The sequence below is a fragment of the Oryx dammah genome, unplaced genomic scaffold (genome assembly GCF_014754425.2).
Source record: "Oryx dammah isolate SB20612 unplaced genomic scaffold, SCBI_Odam_1.1 HiC_scaffold_29, whole genome shotgun sequence".
Classification (NCBI taxonomy): Eukaryota; Metazoa; Chordata; class Mammalia; order Artiodactyla; family Bovidae; genus Oryx; species Oryx dammah.
Genome location: NW_024070213.1, coordinates 39862861 through 39886034, shown reverse-complemented (window position 1 = coordinate 39886034; position 23174 = coordinate 39862861). Strand labels below are relative to the sequence as shown.

At 39.7% G+C, this 23174-nt stretch overlaps 1 protein-coding gene and 1 pseudogene across 17 annotated transcripts in view; both read left to right on the top strand.

Annotated features, from left to right (window-relative positions):
* Window positions 1–287: 287 nt before the first annotated feature.
* The window catches only part of LOC120858528 (caprin-2), a 40797-nt gene continuing 17910 nt past the window's right edge, over window positions 288–23174 (top strand). For 16 of the 17 annotated variants that reach the window (XM_040234649.1, XM_040234645.1, XM_040234641.1 and 13 more), the window contains exons 1-9: window positions 309–525; window positions 1608–1873; window positions 3864–3926; window positions 8174–8260; window positions 14811–15049; window positions 16239–16321; window positions 18340–18507; window positions 19879–19922; window positions 20809–21486. In XM_040234649.1, coding sequence (XP_040090583.1) covers window positions 1622–1873; window positions 3864–3926; window positions 8174–8260; window positions 14811–15049; window positions 16239–16321; window positions 18340–18507; window positions 19879–19922; window positions 20809–21486 — 1614 coding nt within the window. In that variant the 5' untranslated portion in view covers window positions 309–525; window positions 1608–1621. Of the gene's footprint in view, window positions 526–1607; window positions 1874–3863; window positions 3927–8173; window positions 8261–14810; window positions 15050–16238; window positions 16322–18339; window positions 18508–19878; window positions 19923–20808; window positions 21487–23174 lie in introns of all 17 variants that reach the window. The other variant, XM_040234635.1, reaches the window with a different exon arrangement.
* LOC120858530 lies at window positions 18723–19166 on the top strand (annotated as a pseudogene).

Genomic DNA, 23174 nt, shown 5'->3' with positions numbered 1-23174 from the left:
CACCTGCTCAAGGTCACGCCAAGAGTTACTGGCAGCAATCAGCAAGGTCGCGTAGAGCTGCGGAGTTCGCGGCCAGCCGGCTCTCTACAACTCAGCGGGCCCACCTGGTGACCCGCAATCTGCGCAATCGCGGGGAGAACGCGCCCTCTCGCGACGACTTCTCGCCGCAGCTGGGCCTGGCGCAAGCGCCCCCCGCCCCGGGCGGAGGCCCGCGGCGGTGGGGCCCGGCACCGGAAGGAGGAGGTGCGCGCGCGTGGGGGCGGGGCGCACCTATATAGGCCCCCCCCCCCACGGCGTCGCGGGCGGGCCTGGGCAGGAGCGGCTGAGTCGGCGGTGTGTCTGGTGCCGCAGACGCCGCCTGCGAGGACAGGGAGGGGAGAGGGGGAAGGCGGGAGGAGGAGACACGAGTGCGGGGTGGCGCCGGTCCACCTCCGCAGCTCTCCTGGCTCCCGCCGGCTTTCGAAGGCGGGCCCGGGCTGCGGCAGCGGCGGCGGCGGCGGCAGCGGCCTCGGCGGGCCTGCGGAGGTGAAGCCAGGCTGCGGCTGCCTGAGTCGGCGCGGCGGGGGCAAGTGGCCGGCCGGCGAGGGTGGGCCGGGTTGGGCGACCGCTGCCCGGAGTGCAGGACGGCTCGGCATCCTTGGGGCGCGGCCCTGGCGGGCAGGTGGCCCGTGCGTCTTACGCAGATCGGCCTCCTAGAGGCACCTGCAGAAGTGGCCCCGGCCCGCTGCTTCGGCGACCGGACGACTGTGGGAGGGCGGGGGTCGCTGCCCTCGGGGGGCCTAGGGCCCGCCTCGTAGAAGCGCCTCTGGCGCGGGCCTTGCGGGTGCCTGGGGCCTGTTTTGTCCTTGCTCTGGGGATGCTCCTCAAGGGGAGTGGGGAGATAAGCGCTGATGCGCGGGGCTGGAGGGGGAGCAAGGGCCACGGTCGTGCGGTGTAAGGCTCGCCAGGATGCGCCCTTAAACCGGTTGACTTGTGAGTGGTTATGGGTTAGTTTAAACAAAACTGAACACCAACTCGAAGAGGTCGCAGCTTGAGAGTACCTCGCTCCAGTGTCCAGTAGTGACGAGCTTGCCTTGTAGGCCCCAGAGCAATCAAAGGGAAGTTAGCATTCTTGTTCAAGAAGTTTCTCCGCACTTAGTGAAAGAGAGCTCTGAAAGAATTGTGTGTGTTTGGGATTTTCTTTTAAATGTGGTTGTTAGTGATTGGGGTTGGGGCTGGTGGTGAGAGATAATGTGAAGAGTTTCGAATGGCTGGCTGCCTTGTCCGGATGGGGAAGGCTTGTTTTTTGTGTGTGTCATCACTTGACCATAGAAATTATTCAGAATGTGGGTCGCCCTCAGCTCTGAAGCCACTGTTTGATTAGCAGTTCTTCCTATGTGGGAAATTGAATTTCTGGAAACATCCCCCATAGGCGCCAGTACTTGGCACGAACTGCCGTCAAGGTAGTGAAATGAAAGTACAGTATTTAAAACAACATTAAGTTTTGAGCTCACTTCTGTGGAAGAGAATTTTGGGGGACGTGGGTCTAGACTTTTCAGGGAATTTAAAGCCTCTAGTCATAATTTAGTTTTATTCCTAACTTTTTTTTTTTCCCTTCCCTCTTTCAGCCTCATCTGTTTCAATGGTGCAACTCTCTTCATCTCCTTTTGGTTACCAGTCACCTTCAGGCCATTCAGAGGAGGGAAAACAGAGGACAATGAAGTCAGCCAAGCCCCAAGTGAACCACAGTCAGCATGGGGAAAGCCAGCGGGCGATGAGCCCCTTGCAGTCTGCTCTCAGCTCTGCTGCCTCTCCTTCCCAAGCATATGAGACATATATTGATAATGGACTCATATGTCTTAAACACAAAATCAGAAACATCGAGAAAAAGAAGGTAACTTTTTTTCCCCACCCAGCCCCGTATATACGCCATGTTAAATTAGAGTTAAGGAACTTGCATTTTTACTTTCTATCAGGGGCTCATAGGTATTCTTCCTAAAGATTTCTTTCCTGAAGATTTAAGTAACCTTGAGATTTAGCTGGCTGAAAATGTACAAGTGGGCTAAATACTGACTGTATTAAACACTTTATATTTGATTTGCCAGAATAACTGAATAAAAATATTCTTCATAGTAAAATTATTATGCATGCTACTGTTGAAATATTTGAAGAGGTAGCTACTTTAGGTCGTTAATTCCTTGCATGTAGTATTAATATTTCTTTTCATAAATGAATAGTGGTCCTTTTTTTTTTAAGCTTGTTTTCCTTGTGACTTTCTGCAGCATTTGATATTGCAGTATAACTGCTGCAGTCATTGGAAGCTTTAACGATGGCAGAGCCAGAAGATGTTTTAGCACTAATTTTTGTGTTGCTAGGTGATTGTTTCAGATTGGTTGGTGAAAGCATTGTAGAGAGCCTTGTAAAGATACGCAGGTTGTAACCAGCCTGATGTGACAGTAAATGCTGATGTAAAGATCCAGATCATTCCTCATTTCCTGAGTCATGTAGCCTGTGAAATGGTACTGCACATAGCTTTGTTGTGTCATGATTCTCTTTTGCTTGTGATAGGTGAGTTACTATCTGGACCGAGGAACTTGTGAATATTTCTATGCCAAGACCTAGTTAAATCTAGGAAAGTTGCTTTTGATGGAGGAGGGTGAAGAGATTTTCAAGAGTTTGGTTGACCCTGTTCCTTTCTGTTCCCATTCCCCACCCCACTACCCTCACACACTCTAGGAAGATAGTGAAAAAGGGCCAGTTACTGGTAGCTTCTCTGTAGCCTTAGTTCTCACCAGTTGTCTTTTGCATGCATGCAGTTGATCATGAGCATGATAAGGTGAGTGTGCCTGGGTCAGCACAAATCCCCTGCCACTGTGGGAAGTTAGAGTCAAAGCAGGATCTGTTCTAAGCGGGATCTTTTGTTAGACTCATAAATGTCTTACCCAGGTGGAGGAACTACATATATATGTGTAATATATGTATAATTATACTCTTCAACTGAACTATAGTACCCCTTTAATTTTGAATACCAATCTTGTCAGTACTCATACTTTTGTTTCAAGCTTCTAAGAAAGTATTTTAAAGCTATAAAGCAAACATAGAAGGTGCCTAAAATTGCTTTTAGAATACCATAAAGGGTCATGTCATTATTTGGACAATAAATGCAATTTATTTGTCATTTATTTACCTAAATATCAGATTTTTTAAAATGAAAAATGGCTTCAAGTTGAGGCTACTGTAATTCTAGAAAAAAAAATATTACATTTCTGTACTTCCATTATGAAGTTTCATTGGACAAATGCTCACATAATTCAACAGGTAACCATTTAAGCAGGACTTGTCAGCCTCACAAATGCTCTTGCCGTTTTGTGCTGGATAGTTCCTTGTTGTGGGGGGCTGTCCTTTGCACTGTAGGATGCACTGTAGCATTCTATAGTGGCCTGGCCTCTACCCTCAGGATTCCAGTGGCACCCACTTCCTCCCTATCCCCCGAGTGGTGATAGCCAGAGATACCTCCAGACATTGTCATGTGTCCTTGGGGGACAAAACTGCCCCTGATTGAGCACCACTGGGTTAGGGGCATATGATTTATTTGTTAAATTCTGATGTGTCATGTAATCTAGTTACAGAGGCCATTAAGAGAAAAAGGGTTTATTACCGCTTAACTCTTGTAATTCCAGACTAGTGTTGATTGTGTGTAATATATATATATTTTTTTCTGACTGGAATTCATCTACAATTGCCTCTTACCTTGTACTAAAATGTTATTCTTATAGATTGGTAGTTTACTGCAAGAACTTTGTTTTCCTGAGAAACAGTCTCTATTTAGTTTGTTTCAGAACTTTGTATCAGATTGTGGTAGATACAAGTTTTCTCTTTTGTAGCTCAAACTGGAAGATTACAAAGATCGCCTGAAAAATGGAGAGCATCTTAATCCAGACCAGTTGGTAAGTGGTTTCTGATCCTTTGGTCAGATTTATTTTCTTGTAAGACTAGATGAATTTGGGGGAGATCAAAGAACAGGAGGAGAATGGGATGACAGAGGGTAAGATGGTTGGATGGCATCACCGACTCAATGGACATGGGTTTTGGTGGACTCCGGGAGTTGGGGAAGGACAGGGAGGCCTGGCGTGCTGCGGTTCATGGGGTTGCAAAGAGTCGGACATGACTGAGTGACTGAACTGAACTGAAAGATTTGATAGGCTAAAAAGGAAGAGTGAGAGTCCACTGGGTTTTTCCAAAGACTTTGTCTTTACCTATCAGGTCTTATATTTTTGACTTTACTTTTGCACTAGTAGATAGTACATGGATGGGGGTGTGTGTTGTCAAATAAGAGTGAAGATGTAGATAATCACAAAGCAATAATGTATGGATTTAATTAAACTTTCTCTAGAGTGGACTGAAGGAGAAGAGCAGGGAATCACCTAGCTTTCTACTATTTACTCACATATTCTAAACCTGACATCTCTCTGCTCTAAAATGTAAAAGGGTAACTACTACAGCTTGCCTTAGTTTTCTCTAGTTGCTTCTCCTTAATTCCTCTGATGGTATATCCCTGCTTTTTTATCTTGTATTGGTGTGTTCCTTCTTAGGAGTCATGTTTATCTGATGGATACCGGGCCTTTAAATATTTACTGTTTATGACAGTTAAAAATACTCTTTACGTTGCCCCTGGTATACCCAGTAATTGCAAGTTTTATCTAATAGCATGAAGGATAGTTTTTACAGTATGGAAAAATTTAAAAACGCTTTATTGATGTTTGCCTTTTTGATCTGATCACACTTCCTGGCTAAGAGCACAAAATTAATCTAAAAGTTATTTGATCTAGCATGTGGATCTATTGTCTTTTATGTTATTTAAAGTGTTTGGTTGTGAATTGCCGGTACTGGTATTCAAGGACTTTTTCCTTGCCATGTTGGCTCTTCTTCACTGACCTAGAATTTTTGTGATGTAGTGAATTACTGTTTTGCTGAGACACAGATTTGAATTGTCGAGTTCTGAGAATGATGTGCTCAGATGGCTGGTGAAAGGACTTAGCTGGACATTCAGCATTTCAACATGGTTTTGTTTTTAAGTAGTCATGGTGTGTTCACTAACTTTTAAAGTGATGAAACCACTGTCTAAACACCCTTGGAGAAAGTGTTCTGTTACGTGTTTTTGTCTTTGGGGAAACATAGGGGATGGGAATGGGGAGGCTGGTGATTCTCATGGTAGCTCTCTAAGAAATGTTGAGGAGCTCTAGCCAGGTGAACTTTAATCTCACTAGTCTGAGATACACAAGCTACTATATGTTGCTTCTATAGTATTAACTTTGATTGCTTGAGCGATACCTGACAGACTCCAAATTTATATTGTCAATAGAGCAGTTCTCTGAACTGCTGATTCCTATGTCCAGTTGCCTTTTACTTCATTTTGCTCCACAAAACTTGTTCTCCTTTAACCGTCACTGTAACAGCCTGATTTCCTAGAAGGATGGTATCACTCAAAACCTTGGAGAATTTCTCATTTTTCTCTTCACACCTTGTATCTAGCCCATCAGCAAGTGTGTGGTCAATTCCTCCTTCAAAATAAATTCAGAAACAGACCATTTCTCATAAATTCTGCCTCTGCCTTCCTGTTCCACACCACATCACCTTTCGTCTGCATTACTGTAACAGCTTCCTTACAGGGTTTTCTATTTCTGCTCTCCCTCCAAGTCTGTTCTTAACATAGTAGCCTTAGTGTGTGTGTGCCTCCGTGTTCACTCAGTCATGTCTGACTCTTGGCGACCCCATGGTTTCTTGCCAGCCAGGCGCCTCTGTCCCTGGGGTTCTTCAGGCAAAAAAACTGGAGCAGGTTGCCATTTCCTTCTCCAGGGGATCTTCCTGACCCAGGGATCAAACTCATATATGCTGCATTGGCAGGCAGGTTTATTTTTCCCAGGTTCCAACCTGGGAAACCCCAGTAGCCTCTGTAGTCCTATTCAAAAACAAGTCAGATATCAGTCCTCTGCTCAGAAGTCCCCCCCTATTGGTTCTCATCATGTGCAGAATGTCCTGTGATATATAGTAAAGTGTTAGTCGCTCATTCATGTCCGACTTTGTGGGACTGCATGGACTGTAGCCTGCCAGGCTCCTCTGTCCGTGGAATTCTCCAGGCAAGAATACTGGAGTGGGTAGCCATCCCCTTCTCCAGGAGATCTTCCCAACCCAGGGATTGAACCTGAGTCTCCTGTATTGCAGGCGGATTCTTTACCATCTGAGCCACCAGTGAACCTCAGAATGGCCTGTAAGGCCCTACAAATAAATTATGCTGCCTATTTCCTTTTGCATTTTCATTGCATTTCCAACACTTCTCTCTTCCTGGCTTCATCCCAGCAACACAGGCCTTCTTCTGATCCTCACATATCGCAGCCGCACTGCTACTTCAGGGTTTTGCCGTGCTCTTCTTACTGCCTGGGGTGCTTTTCCCCCAGATGTCTAAATGGCTCCGTTCCCAACCTCCTTCAGCTTTTTCTTTGAAGGTCATCTCAGTAAGGCCTGTCCTGATAACACTCCTTTGCTCCTTTCCTTGCTTTAATTTTTTTAAATAAAAGTGCTTCTCTGACAAACTAAAGTTTTATCTCTTCTTCCCTTGCAGTGTAAGTTCTGTTAAAGTAGAGATTTTGTCTGCTTACTGCTGTTTTCCTATTACTAGAATGGTTTATTGCATATGGTAGGTATTTAAATATTACATACAGATTTACTACATATAAAATGATTGAATATTAGGTTTTTCGATGTGATTCTATAGTTAGCAGTACTTTTGAGAAATAACATCTCGTACAAGGAATATATACTTCAGGTAGAAATTTAGAAAATGCAGATAAGTCAGAAGAAAAAAAAATCTATAATCTGAGCCCTCAGAGACCTGCTGTCAGTACTATAGTACTTAATTAAAAAGCCCTTAAGTTTAGTTTTTTAAAATTGGAAGTAATTCACATAGTTTAGAAATTAGGAAATGTTAAAAAAGATGTTTTTTCTTTCACCCTGTCCTTCCTCTGTTCAGTACTCATCTTATAAAATAATGATTCTGATAGATTGCTTTGTATCTGTCCAGAGTTGCTGGATATTTGGATTGCTTTTATTTGGGGCTGTAATAAATAATGTGCTGTATAAGTTTGTCTACAAGTCTTTAGGTGGGTATATGCTTTCATTTCTTTTGGGTAGATATTCAGAAATGGAATATTACACTATTTTAACTGTAGAGGCTTTGTAATATGTCTTTATCTGATTAGATGAGTTCTCCATCTTATGCTGTTTTGTATTGGCCCTTTGTTCCTCCATGTAGATTTGAAGTAAAGTCCATAGACACCTGCCCCTTCTCTAATTATTTACTTTCTTCATCTGTGAAATTGCAAAGAAAAATTTGCCTCTTTAAATTTACAGGGAATTCCCTAATGTTCCAGTGTTTGTGACTCTGCTTTCACTGCCAGGGACCCAGGTTCAGTCCCTGGTCAGGGAACTGAGATCTGGCAAGCCACATGGCATACCCTCCAAATTTGCAATATTTCTGTTATAATACTTATTTTGTTGTTATAGGTAATTATTTACAAGTTTTTCCTATCATAGTGTACATTTCTTGAGGTTGCTTCATCTGTGACTCTCACTGTGCTACTTGGGTAATATATTTGTGTACTGAATGAATATTGACAGAGGAATCCTGTAGGTTCAGTGTTCTTGAAACCCTTAGGCCTCTCTGACCTTAGACTTTTATGGATAGTCAACTTCATTATTATTATTATGGTTCAGATTTCTAGCATAAAAGTTGAATTTTTGAATTTAACTTTATGTAACTTCTACTAAATACTTTCTCCTCACTTTTTTGAGTATGTATAGTAAATGTGTACTTAGTCGTGTCTGACTCTTTGCAACCTCATGGGCTGAAGTCTGCGTGGCTCCTCTGTCCATGGAACTTTCCAGGCAAGAATTCTGGAGTGGGTTGCCATTTCCTTCTCCAGGGAATCTTCCTGATCCAGGGATTAAACCTGCATCTCTTGTGTCTCCTGCATTGGCAGGCAGATTCTTCACTACTGTGGCACCTGGGAAGCCCATGTGTAGTAAATGGCTAGTTCCTAAAGTGTTAAATCTCTTCTACTGTTATCAAGGAGCACTTATTTTGACATATTGTACTTGGAAATTCACAGAATTGATGTTTTCTTATTTGGTTTGGTAGGAAGCAGTTGAGAAATATGAAGAAGTGTTACATAACTTAGAATTTGCCAAGGAGCTTCAGAAAACCTTTTCTGGACTGAGCCAAGATGTAAGTATATGTGTGTATATATATATATATATATTTTTTTTTTTTTTTTTGGCTTTCCTTAAAACCAGCTTAATTACTGATCTTGAGGAAAATGTTAGTGTCTGATAGTGGTGCTTGGTTATTGTTCATCTAATTCCTGCCAATTTTTTATTCTGGCAGGTGGGGTGGAGGATAGCTACTGAAGAACTCAATACAAATGTTATCTGAATATGAGACACTGTGAATGTGGGCTTGAAAATTTATATAATATTGGCTTGTGTGTTTAGCATTATTTGACATATAATGAAACATAGAATTGGTAGATCCTTCTTGAGAGCATGACAGTAATTACTAGGAAAATTTATGGTTCATAATTTAAATAGACTTACATGTGGTCTCACTGATGTAGTGTGAATTACTCTATTTGGCAATTCAATTTTTTTTCTCTATAAATTTAACCATTAATTAATATGAAGTCTTAAGCTTTCATTAATAGGTATTCTTTGTTGTTTTAGAGTCTTAGTTTTAGAAAGATGGACCTTTAGAGATCTTGTTCTAACAACTGAGGAAATATTTTGGTGAATTCATTCTGGGGTAGGGAGAATGTCTCAAAGGCCTTTCTACTTTTTGGATACTTTCTTGTACAGTGAATTAAAATTCTCTTCTCCATTCCTCTGGGATCAAAAACAAAATACCACAAAATATTCTGAAGTTGATGACATCTACCATCTTAATCTTTGTATTATGTAATTCTGAGTTGCTCTCTTCTGGATGTCTGACTTTTAAAAGGTAGTGTGAAATCTAAAATAGCCTAGTATAGAGAGATACTTCCTTCTGTTTCTGAATACTTCTGTTAATGCAAGTCTAAGATGATATTTGCAAAGATGGCCTTGATAAAGGACAGAAATGGTATGGACCTAACAGAAGCAGAAGATATTAAGAAGAGGTGGCAAGAATACACAGAAGAACTGTGCAAAGAAGATCTTCACAACCCAGATAATCACGATGGTGTGATCACTCACCTAGAGCCAGACATCCTGGAATGTGAAGTCAAGTGGGCCTTAGAAAGCCTCACTATGAACAAAGCTAGTGGAGTGATGGAATCCCCATTGAGCTCTTTCAAATCCTGAAAGATGATGCTGTGAAAGTGCTGCACTCAATATGCCAGGAAATATGGAAGACTCAGCAGTGGCCACAGGCCTGGAAAAGGTCAGTTTTCATTCCAATCCCAAAGAAACGCAATGCCAAAGAATGCTCAAACTACGGCACAGTTGCACTCATCTCACACGCTAGTAAAGTAATGCTCCAAATTCTCCAAGCCAGGCTTCAGCACTATGTGAACCGTGAACTTCCAGATGTTCCAGCTGGTTTTAGAAAAGGCAGAGGAACCAGAGATCAAATTGCCAACATCCGCTGGATCATCAAAAAAGCAAGAGAGTTCCAGAAAAACATCTATTTCTGCTTTATTGACTATGCCAAAGCCTTTGACTGTGTGGATCACAATAAACTGTGGACAATTCTGAAAGAAATGGGCATACCAGACCACCTGACCTGCCTCTTGAGAAACCTGTATGCAGGTCAGGAAGCAACAGTTAGAACTGGACATGGAACAACAGACTGGTTCCAGATAGGAAAAGGAGTACATAAAGGCTCTATACTGTCACCCTGCTTATTTAACTTATATGCAGAGTACATCATGAGAAACACTGGGCTGGAAGAAGCACAAGCTGGAATCAAGATTGCCAGGAGAAATCTCAATAACCTCAGATATGCAGATGACACCACCCTTATGGCAGAAAGTGAAGAGGAACTAAAAAGCCTCTTGATGAAAGTGAAAGAGGAGAGTGAAAAAGTTGGCTTACAGCTCAACATTCAGAAAACGAAGATCATGGCATCTGGTCCCATCACTTCATGGGAGATAGATGGGGAAACAGTGGAAACAGTGTCAGACTTTATTTTTTGGGCTCCAAAATCACTGCAGATGGTGATTGCAGCCATGAAATTAAAAGACACTTACTCCTTGGAAGGAAAGTTACGACCAACCTAGATAGCATATTAAAAAACAGAGACATTACTTTGCCAACAAAGGTCCATCTAGTCAAGGCTATGGTTTTTCCAGTGGTCACGTATGGATGTGAGAGTTGGACTGTTAAGATCGCTGAGCACCGAAGAACTGATGCTTTTGAACTGTGGTGTTGGAGAAGCTTCTTGAGAGTCCCTTGGACTGCAAGGAGATCCAACCAGTCCATTCTAAAGGAGATCAGCCCTGGGTGTTCTTTGGAAGGACTGATGCTAAAGCTGAAACTCCAATACTTTGGCCACCTCATGCGAAGAGTTGACTCATTGGAAAAGACTCTGATGCTGGGAGGGATTGGGGGCAGGAGTAGAAGGGGATGACAGAGGATGAGATGGCTGGATGGCATCACTGACTTGATGGATGTGAGTTTGAGTGAATCTGGGAGTTGATGAAGGACAGGGAAGCCTGGCGTGCTGCAGTCCATGGGGTCGCAAAGAGTCGGACACGACTGAGTGACTGAACTGAGATGATATTAGCTTTGTTATCCATAGGGCACTTTAACTCACGTTCACTTTTCATTATTTAATTTTAGTACTTTCTGTTGGCTCCTCATCTGTTAAGTATTTCTAGGCTATTTTATTATATTTATTTTTTGGCTATACCACGTGGCGTGTGGGATCTTAGTTCCCTAATAAGGGGTGAAACCCATGCCCCCTGCTTTGGAAGGGTGGAGTCTTAACCACTCGGCTGCCAGGGAAGTTCCTCTAGACTATTTTATTGTTTTAAAAACTTTTTAATTCCTCTAGGCTATTTTCAGTACTAGAGGAATTAAAAGTTTTTAAGTGTTTTTAAGTTTTTTTTTTTTTTTTCTGATACATGTGATTGATTTATCCCTCTCCCAATATGTTGAGTTGATTTAGTTTTGGTCCATTGTTCTAAAAGAAAGATCTTTATGTTTACCTTCTGGTTGGAGGTTTGAAATATATTTCTATTTAACCCTATCAAATTTTAATTTTCTACCCAGGTGTTTTTTTCAGTATACGATGTTCTTTTTAGATTTAAATCTTGTTTTAAACATCATCCATGTGCCAGGCACTATGGAGTTTCACTGTTTTTATTTTCATCTTTCAGCCTATTGGGGAATTTTTTTTTTTTTTTAATGAAGGCTTTCTTTTGTTAGACCTCTGCTGTGAGATAGCCTGTTTGTAGTTTGTGTAACATTTTCTTCTTTCCCTTCAAATTAGAGTTGGGAGCCTTCCTATTCAGTCCACATCTCTTTGTTTTTTTGATATGAGCTTTGTCCTTTGATAGGGATTTATCATTCAGAGTCATGGTTCAGAAAATAAATTTTATGGTTTGGTACTATTGGTTGATAATAATCTACCTCATTTCTTTTTAACCAGTCCTCAACTGAAAGAACGGAGAAGGCAATGGCAACCCACTCCAGTACTCTTGCCTGGAAAATCCCGTAGACAGAGGAGCCTGGTAGGCTGCAGTCCATGGGATCGTGAAGAGTCGGACATGACTGAGCGACTTCACTTTCACTTTTCACTTTCATGCATTGGAGAAGGAAATGGCAACCCACTCCAGTGTTCTTGCCTGGAGAATCCCAGGGACGGGGAAGCCTGGTGGGCTGCTGTCTATGGGGTCACACAGAGTCGGACACGACTGACGTGACTTAGCAGCAGCAGCAGCAACTGAAAGAAGATAAGTAACCTGACTTACTAGTTTCCACATAAATAAGGAGAAATAGGCTGCTGTTAGTGGTTTGCATGATATCTGATTATAACCTGGTTGTCATTCAGCTACTAAGTCATTCTGACTCTTTGTGACCCTGTGGACTACAGCATGCCAGGCTCTCCTGTACTTCACTGTCTTCCAGAATTTGTTCAAACTCATGTCCATTGAGTCGATGCCATCCAACCATCTCGTTCTCTGTCATCCGTTTCTCTTGTCCTCAGTCTTTCCCAGCACCAGGGTCTTTTCCAGTGAGTCAGCTCTTCACATCAGATGGCCAGAGTATTGGAACTTCAGGTTCATCATCAGTCCTTCCAAAGAGTATTCAGGGTTGATTTTCTTTAGGATTGACTGGTTGGATCTTGCTGTCCAAGGGAATCTCAAGAGTCTTCTCCAGCACCACAGTTCAAAAGCATCAATTCTTTGATGCTCAGCCTTCTTTACGGTCCAACTCTCACATCTGTACATGGTGGTAGTTTACTCACTAAGTTGTGTCTGACTCTTGTGACCTCATGGACTGTAGCCTCCCAGGCTCCTCTGTCCATGGGGATTCTCCGGGCGAGAGTACTGAAGTGGGTTGCCATTTCCTTCTCCCACATCTGTACATGACTACTGGAAAAACCATACCTTTGACTATATGGACCTTTGTTGGCAAAGTTCTATTTCTGTTTTTTTTTAATATGCTGTCTAGATTTGTCACAGCTTTTCTTCTCGGAGATCTGGAAAAAAACATATTTCTTACTTGATTAAATCAATAAATATTTGAGGTCCTGTCACATGTCAGAGTCTATGTTGGGTCCTAGTGATATACTGGTGAACAACAGAGATAGAGTCCCTGTCATCATGGAGCTGAAGCCTAAGGGGGATGCAGTTCAAGAGAAAGATAAACATTTAATGCAATAGATACTTTGATAGGGGAGGTTCAGTATGACCTGAGCGATAAGAACACCTAATCCAACCCTGGGAGATGGCTAAAGAGAGATGTGAGGTAATCATGTGATACAGTCCCAAAGTGTCCTCAGCACCTTTGTGTTTTCTTACACCACCATGAGTTTGTGTCCAAGGGAATCCCGCTGTCTTGGGAAGCTAGAATTACCACCTCTTTTGTCTTTCCCCCTCTCAAGCAGAAACAGTTTGATAAGTGCTATTGAGGTCCATATTGAGGTCTTGGAAAAAGCTTTGCTGAGCCTTTGCAAAGGCTGGAGAAAATTCCTTTGTTCACATAACCCGCAACCAGTCTGTTTCTCACTCTCAACATTTTATCTTCACCCATTGTTTCTTATCCCTGGTAGCAGTACAAGTCATAGTTGGTGTTCATACCCTGTAGAAAGGAATTGATAATGCCATAATGGATCTTTTTCATGAGGGTTTTTTTTTTTTTTTTTTTACCACCATCTTAGTTGATTAGGATTTATGAACATCTTTTTTTGTAGAGTTTTGAATATTGATGCTGAATCAAAGTACTTTAATTCATTTATAGGAAAAATCGAAAAGATTTCTTTTTTTCTGTTCCCTTAATTTTCATACCTTGGAGAATATCCAGTATGATGGAAACATTACAGACAGAAAAACAATTTTGGGGAGAAAAAACCATTTAGGTTTCTCAGAGGAAATAGATGGTACTTTTTATTATTGGTGTTTTATAAATGAGCAGTCACTTTTGGGACCCACATATTATGTCAGACTTTAAAGTATTATAGTTGTGAGCTTTCGAGTAGACTCTAAGCTACTCAGTCTGTACATACACACATATTCATTTGAGGGAAAACTTACATTCTGCTAACTTTCCATATGTATTTTGTCAACTAAATATTGGAAGATACAGCTCTATCCAGACTGACAACATTTGAAAATATCTCAATTTTGCTTAAAAAATCCCTATGTGCTGTGGCTGTTTTTCTGGCATTTGTAAGACATTTCTGTTTGGTTTTCAATTCTTCATGTTTTAGCCAGTCATTTTTGGTTGGTTGAAAATTAGCCACTTTAGTTTAAATATACTTCCCCTAGAAAATGAGATCAAAAAAACAACCCCAAAATTAAACTGAAGCATTTTCTTAAAATACTTAGCCTAAAAAGGCTTGGTATACATGATATGGAAAAGTAAAACCTTGGGATTATATGGACATTAATGATAGATATTTTGCTTCTCATCATGATAATAGAGGTACTGGATTCAGCCTGGAGTTGGCAGTCACATATTTGGACTTCCTCAGCTCTCGCTAAGAGTTAGACACGACTGAGTGACTTCCCTTTCACTTTTCACTTTCATGCATTGGAGAAGAAAATGGCAACCCACTCCAGTGTTCTTGCTTTGAGAATCCCAGGGATTGGGGAGCCTGGTGGGTTGCCCTCTATGGGGTCATACAGAGTCGGACATGACTGAAGTAACTTAGCAGCAGCAGCAGCTCTGTTGCACTGGGACAAACTAGCTTAGTACCTGGTGATCTTGTCAGTTTCACAGTCAGTGTTAGAGATTTATCATCCAGTCTCAACTCTTTGGGATTAGACTTCTGAAGACTAATGGAAGGCTTTCCAGGTAGCATAGTGGTAAAGAATCCACCTGCCAATGCAGGAGATGCAAGAGATGGGGGTTCAATCCCTGGGTTAGGAAGATTTGCTGGAATAGGAAATGGCAACCCACTCTAGTCTTCTTCCTGGGAAAATACCGTGGACCGAGGAGCCTGGTGGGCCACAGTCTGTGGGTTGCAAAGGGCTGGACATGACTGAAGCGACTGAGCAGCACACACACAGCACAGACTAGATTGCTAATATGGATTGTGGAGAGTTGCTTACTTTAATTAACATTTGTTTTAACAGCTACTTAAAGCGCAGAAGAAAGCCCAGAGAAGGGAGCACATGCTAAAACTTGAGGCTGAGAAGAAAAAGCTTCGCACTATACTTCAAGTTCAGTATGTATTACAGAACTTGATGCAGGAACATGTCCAGAAAGACTTCAAAGGGGGCTTGAATGGTGCAGTGTATTTGCCTTTAAAAGAACTTGACTACCTCATTAAATTTTCAAAACTGACCTGTCCTGAAAGAAATGAAAGTCTGAGGTAAGTTAATAAAAATGTTTTCCTAAAACAAGACACATGACACTTTAGCTTTTCAGTGTATATATTCAGCATTGGAAACATCGGCTGTCCATGCTCTCACAAGGTTGATAGACTGTCTAGTAGGAAAGTGAATTTGAATGGTATCATTAACCTGCTTCTTTATTGTAACACTGATCTTTAAAATGTCTGATAGTTTAGCCTTATACTGGTATTAACCATAATACTAATTATGTATACTCTTAAACATTTTTTTTTGTAATTATGTCAGACTGTTGTATGACTGAGAGTCTTTGCCTCCTTACTACTGTACCTAAGTGGAAGTAAATGAAATTTAACTTGATCCATATCACTCAGCTGTCAAAGTTAGAATTATTTAGTGTTCTTCTTTTGCTGTGAATAAATACTGAGGAATAAATTTGATAATTTAAAAAACCCAGCAAATTGAGGCATCTCAATTTTTTTTCTTCTACAGCTATCTATTTGCTGTTTTTGCTTAAATGGAACATGGAGTAAATCAGCTGTTGAGCAGAGCTCTTTGCTTTTGATTTGTTAGATTCAGGTCGTTTCAATGCTGTGTTTGTTAGCCATGCAAAAGCAGAGTTAGTTTCAACTGTTATTAGAAATTACCCTATCAGTTCAGGAAGAAACCTTATAAAACTCTAATTACCTATATATAGCCATATATTTATTTATTTACTTATTCCTACCTGATAATCTACTCCACCATCATCATCTATTTGGTTGCTTCCTTTTAATGCTTCACTTTGGTAGATCCAGGGAATAAAGCTTTCTTTAATATTTGAAATGTAAATGAAACCTAATTTGAAAAACGAGCCACTCTCTTTAAAGTCTGATGTAGCTCTTAATATTTCCAATCCACTGTTCTTTTATCTAGGATGTATACTTGGTAATGAATGATACCATGTTGATTGATTTAAACTCTTTTTGAGTCTATTCCTTAGTGGCTGTATTTGGTAAAATCTTTATTTTAGTTGTGTTAAGGAAAAATGCTTATATATGAAGTCCATAAATGGGCATTTAGTCATCTTTTATAAAATTTCAATTTTTTTATTTCCAGAGAGTAAAACACAAAATGAGCATTGAATGTCTTAATTGTTGATATTGTATAAATTGTTCTGCTCCATGTGCCTCTAAAACCACTTTTTCTACTGCTGCTTTTCCTTGTCAGTGTTGAAGACCAGATGGAGCAGTCATCCTTGTACTTTTGGGACCTTTTGGAAGGTAGTGAGAAAGCAGTGGTAGGAACAACATGTGAGTTTTCTCTACTCTGGACTTATGCAGTAAATACTAAACTTTATGTCTAGGAGTTTAGTATGATATCAAGGGCCAAAACTGTGTCAGTCCATCAGAACTTACATGTCTGACAATACTGGATTCATTGGCAGAATGATAGCTTTGTTTTGTTCTGTTAGAAGCAGCTCTTGTTTAATTGTACTCACTAAAATGGAACCTATGGTGAGTTTTGAGGTGGCAATTCACTATGATTTGGGAACAGAGCTATAGACTGGTGCTTGACCATTTTGGGGTTCAGTTCTCTGTTGTGCGTGGTAGTACCCATTCTGTTTAGGAAACCTAAATCCACACATTGTTAATATCAAAGCTTATTTACCAGACCTGCTTAAGAAAATAGGAATGGTTTGGCTCCATAGTCTTTGGAAACATTGTTGTCTACCGATCTGGAATTGATTTGGAGAGAAAGAGTCTTTTGGCTTTGTAAGTAGGCTTTGACCAGATGACCAAGTATAAATGTCTGGACATGAAGTACGTAATTTTGTGTACTAGTTTAGGATAATGAAAACTCACTGGAAGCTGGTGAACATTTTTGTTACTTCCTTTTTAAAAATATTTGAGTATGAATAACTATCTCAATTTCTTAAGTCCTTTCAAATTTAAATCACAGATATTTATTGCTTGGTTAGAATTCAAAGTGATACAAATACTTTGGAAACTAGTTTGTCAGTTTTTTTAATAAAATTATGTATACTTACTATATCACCAAGCAGTTACACTTCTAGTACCCAAGAGAATTGAAAACATACATTCATTTAAGTACTTGAACCTGAATGTTCATACCAGCTTATTCAGAACAGTCCCAAATTGAACCCAGTCCAGATGTACATCAGCTGATAATTAATAAACAAAATGTGATATATCCATACAGTGAAATCATTTCAGCAGTAAAAAAAGGAATGAATTATTGATACTGTAGCAGTTTGTGTGAATCTCAAAATAAATTATGCTGAATGAAAGAAGCCAGATAAAAAATGAGTGCATAATGTATGATTTCATTTATATGAAATTCTAGAAAAGACATAACGTGAATGATAGCGGGTCAGTGGTTGTTAGGGAGTAGGGGGAAGAGATTGTTTATAAAAGGGAAATAAGGGAACTTTTTGAGTTGATTAAAATAGTCTATATTGTGGTTATGGTGGAAGTAACATGACTATTACATACCTGCTAAAACTGTACACTTAAAATGTGAATTTTGTATCTTGTAAATTTTACCTCAAAGTTGATTTTAAAAGAAAGGTAATCTGTGTCATAGTATTCCTCTGAAAAGAATAGTAGACCCAAATCAAGTTTGAGAACTCTGCTTTATTTGGGAATTATATTTTTACTGCCTATCAAAAGTGAAGTAGACTTTAGATCTGTTTATGATCTTTAACGTCATTTTAAGGTTTTTCTTGATTATCAAATGGTGATGTGGTAGGAGTGAAATACAGCATAATTCAAGAGTAAAATCTTAATCATGGAATTTTGTACTGTAAACATTCTTTAGAGATTGTCTGAGATAGGTTTTTCTAAAGATTATGTTTGAGGAATTATGTTATTTTACTTCTCCAAAGCCGTAGTTATTTGGGGAAGGTAGAGTAATTGCTTATTGTGATGTCTTGGGGGTGGATGGGAAAATTCTATTTTCTCCCAGCTCAGGGAATAAATATGTGCTTTTTATGACATACTAGAGTCTTCAATTGGCATCTCTGATTTTTAGTCATTTTCCAAATGGTGGAAATGGAGGTCCAGAGAAACTTAAGTGACTTGCTAAAACTTTGGGATTCTGACTTTTAAAATTTATATTCATTCAGTATGAGGTAATGATGGATTGCATATTTCCTTTTTATAGTATGACCAGTTCTTTAAGTATCCCCAGTGTAGAATGTTATAATGACATACAACTAGGATAAAATTACATTAAGATTTCTATTTCAAATAATTTCCCGTGAACTCTTCAGCTATGTGATAACTAACTCTTAGTCACTTTTTGTTAGACAAACACATGAAAGATCTACTCTCTAAATTGCTGAACTCAGGCTATTTTGAAAGTATCCCAGTTCCAAAAAATGCCAAGGAAAAAGAGGTATCATTGGAGGAAGAAATGCTAATAAAATCGGAGAAGAAAAAACAGTTATTGAAGACTGAATCTGTTAAAGAGTCAGGTTTGTTGTGATCTCTGAAATTCTTTATAGTGGTTGCATTTTTAACACTTAACCAAATGAATCAAATCATTGTAAAATGATTGCTTTGTTTTAATTTTATTTTCTGCATGCATAGAAATCTTTACTAGTCCCAGGATAAGCCTAGGTTTAGGAAACATCTCTAGGCTTTACTACTATGATTGGCAGAATGAATCTCAATAGAAATTTTAGCTCTTTCTGCCATCTTTCTGTGCCACCAGAATGGTGTGCATGAATGCCCTGGCTGATGCTCTCAAGAGTATCAACAATGCTGAAAAGAGAGGCAACGGTCAGGTCCTTATCAGGCCATGCTCCAAAGTTGTCATCAGGTTTCTAACAGTGATGATGAAGCATGGTTACATTGGCGAATTTGAAATCATTGATGATCATGGGGCTGGGAAAATTGTTGTGAACCTCACAGGTAGGCTAAATAAGTGTGGAGTGATCAGCCCCAGATTTAACTCAAAGATCTAGAAAAATGGCAGAATAACCTACTCCCATCCCATCGAGTTTGGTTTCATTGTACTGAACCTCAGCTGGCATCATGGACCATGAAGAAGCAAGACAAAAACATACAGGAGGGAAAATCCTTGGATTGTTTTTCTAGGGATGTAATACGTACAAATAAAATGCCTCAGAGGGGGGGAAAAAAAAAGAAATTTTAGGTTATACTTTGTTTCAAGAGAGTATACTGTTAAAATGAGGCATTTTAATGAATCTCTTCGTTAAACTATTAGGATCATTCCATTTAAAACTGTTTAAATGTAAGTTATAGTAGAGTTCAGTACTCTACTGTAGGCCAAGAATATAAATAATCTAAGGTTAACATACTGATCAAAGGAAAAAAATGCCAAAATCAGTTAAATATGTTTTTCAAAATTCTACTTTTCTTGGAGAAGAAATACTTTAAGTAACACGTTTACTAATGATTGTGGAGGCTGGAAAGAATTATTACTTCTAAGGAGGTAGTCCAAGCAGCTTTATGTTAGCCGCTAGCAAGATTCAAGTGTTTCTCATTTATACCCCATGACACCAGAGCTATAACTCTATCTTGAAAGAAGCAGGTGTTTGTGGGTAAGGGGAGATGGTCCTATTTTCAGTCAGAAATCAGTTTGTAACTGCAGCTTGAATTCAGAAAACTGTCTTGCATAAGGAGAGCAACTAGCTCCAACTAGCCTCAGCCCACATGCTTTTTGACTAACACCCAGTTGTGAGAATTACTTCTTCCATAAATATACTTAATTGCACCATCCTTTTTCTATTACCCTTCTGAAATTTGTTTCTTAATTATAGAGTAATCAGTCTAAAAACTTATGGTTTACCTGGTATTTAATATTTCTTTTATTTTCTCAGAGTCTCTTATGGAACTGGCACAACCAGAGATACAACCACAAGAGGTAAGGTACTAAAACGCAATTTTCAGTCAACTTTGGGTTTTGAGACTTGCGGATAGTGTTGTGGTTAGAAACTGAGGCTCTGGATTTAGACTGCATAAGCTTGAATCCTGGCCTTGCAACTTATTAGCTTTTTAGTGACTTTGGGCGAGATACCTAGCTCAGCTGTGTCTGTTATTCTCCTGCATAAAATGAGGATAATGATAATGCCTGCCTTACATATTTATTGTGAGGTTTGAAGGAGTTCACTTAAATTCTAAGTTACTTACACTTTGGCCTGGCATACAAGTTACAAGTGTTAGCTGTTGCTGTTTTTGGCGGCTGTACTGGAATTTAAAGATGAGTAGGATTTTGCTCTTGCCAGTTTACTCATATTGGTAACAGAAAAGGGTATTTGTTCTCTTTCTGAAGTGACATTTTAATTCATGGAGGCTGAAAATAATGGAAGAAGCAGAATCATAACATGATTGATACATAACAGAAATAAAGAAAAGGCTGGTAATTCAGGGAGCATAAGGCTTCAGTATAAAGAGAATAACTTTGTGTAGTTGAACTATCCTATGCCTTAACATTTGAGGGAGTCAGGTGGTCCCAGAGGTGGCAGAGGCAGAGTAACCTTGGTAAAAGAGCCTGAGCCAAGCAAATGGGCACCGTGGTGTGCACTGCCTACCAGTCTTAGGTGAGTCACATGTGGGTCACTGCTTTTGAAGTTTGTCTTTCTATTAATTGAGGGGAAAGGAATGGACTAAAAAAAAGGAGGAGACTCTCTTCGAGTAGGTTAAGGACAGAAATTTCCTGTTAGCACAGTGGTTCAGACCAGTGGACATAGGAGTTTAGTACTGCCCCCGAGTCTACAGACTGACTTGAACACATTTTCCCTCTGATTTAGTTTCTTAACAGACGCTACATGACAGAAGTAGATTATTCAAGTAAACAAGATGAAGAGCAATCTTGGGAAGCAGATTATGCTAGAAAACCAAATCTCCCCAAATGTTGGGATATGCTTACTGAACCAGATGGGCAGGAGAAGAAACAGGAAACCTTCAAGTCCTGGGAGTCTTCTGTAAAGCACCAGGAGGTTTCAAAGCCTGCGGTTTCCTTAGAACAGAGGAAACAAGAGATTCCAAAACTCAGGTCCACTCTGCAGGAAGAGCAGAAGAAGCAGGACGTCTCCAAAACCAAACCAACTCCTGGCCAGTGGAAGCAGGAAGCTTCCAAATCCAAAGCAGGATACATTCAAGAGGAACAGAAGAAGCAGGAAACACTGAAGCCTTGGCCAGTTCAGCCACAGAAAGAACAGGAGCCAAAGAAGCAAACGCCAAAGTCTTGGACACCATCTGTGCAGAGTGACCAGGACATCAGCAAGTCATGGACCTCTCCCACGTGTGAAGAACAGGATTCAAGACATCCAGAGACTCCAAAATCCTGGGAAAACAATGTTGAGAGTCAGAAACACCCTTTAACACCACAGTCACAGATTTCTCCAAAGTCCTGGGGAGTAGCTGCAGCAAGCCTCATACCAAATGACCAGCTCCTTCCCAGGAAGTTTAATACAGAACCCAAAGATGTGAGTTGATTTGTATCAGTCTGTTCCTGTCATTGTAGGCATAAATAGAGATTTGTGATAGTGATAATTTAAAATTTCTCATTAGAAAAAAATCAGTAAAACCCATGTTAATATATAAAGTATTTCACTTAACCCTTTAATGCATAGTTTGTTTTTCCTAGAAAATTGGAAGCAGACAGTCTGTCTTTTGTGCCTAACCTGAAGTGAAATTTCTGCAACTAGAAATAATGTTTTAATGACATGATATGGTATTAAAATAATGATAGAGAAGACTATAATGTGAAGTGAGATATGTAAATGCATATCAAAAGGTGGGAGACCTTTTTCTGATGCAAGTTACATTTTTCTGTATTCTCTTCCTTCTCTTTCACTGACTTATAGTCATTCAATTAGCCTGTCCTCTTTGAATAAGGAACAAATGGACAGGAGAAGAAACAGGAATCTTTCATGTCCTGTTTCTGAAGATTAATAGTTGGGGAGGGAGCTGGATTAGTTGTCTGTTTCTGTTTCAAAATAAAAATTTTCTGCAGATGAAAAGTATAGGTGTTTACCATTCTATAATTAGGTTTTGAAGTATGAGATTTGGTTCAAATATGAGGCCTCATTCTGTTAATAGTAAATAACCCATGCCAGTAATATAAGGCTTATAATGAATAATCCATAGATACAGTGCTAGTTAGTCTTGTCTTTTATTAGAAGTTATTTACCACTATTTCATTGCAAACTTGTTGAAGACTTATTATCACCTTGTTTGCTAAGAAGTGTGAACTCACTACCCTCCCAGTGTTCTCCATGTCCATCTCGTAGTGTTCCTGAACTTCCATGCCAGTTTAGCCAGAAGTGAAAGTGTTAGTTGCTCAGTCGTGTCCAACTCCTTGCAACCCAATGGACTAGCCCACTAAGGCTCCTCTGTCCATGGCAAGAATGCTGGAGTGGATTGCAGTTTCCTTCTCCAGGGGATCTTTCTAATCCAGGGATCGAACCCAGATGTATTGAGGACCATATATCTTTGGTCCTTGAACAGTTTGAAGAATATTTTTCTATGTTGCACAGGGAACTGTACTCAATAGTTTTTAATAACCTATAAAGGAAAAGACTCTGAAAAAGAAGGCACACACATACATATATATAAAATTGAATCACTGTGATGTACACCTGAAACTAACATGATATTGTATATCATAAATCAACTATACGTCAATTAAAAAGTGAGGGGGCAGAAAACATTTTGTTTAGGGAATTCAGATCATTGCATTTTATAAATTACACCTGCTGCAATTCTACCTTTTTGGAAGAAAATTTTAGAGTTACTTGTCTCCTTTTATTTTCCTTTCTTCCTCTTTAAGTGGTAATGTAATTTTAGCTTCATCCTGACCCTGCAGAAGATTGATAGCCTTATTTCATTAACTAGATATCATATGACAGTAATTTTAACATGATAGCTATCAATATTTTGGGAAATTTATAAATCAAATTTAATACTTCAATAAAGTTGCTCAAAGAACACAGTTAAAAATTCCAGTAGGTATAACAGTGCTGAGCCTTGACCATAGGAAATATTGATACCCTGCTGTTTGTTGAATAGTATTTAAAATCAAGAGTGTTTAATTGTAAATGTCAGAACTCATTTATTGTACCTTATGGCACAGACATCATCATATTGAAGTTACAGGGTCTCTCAGTGACTG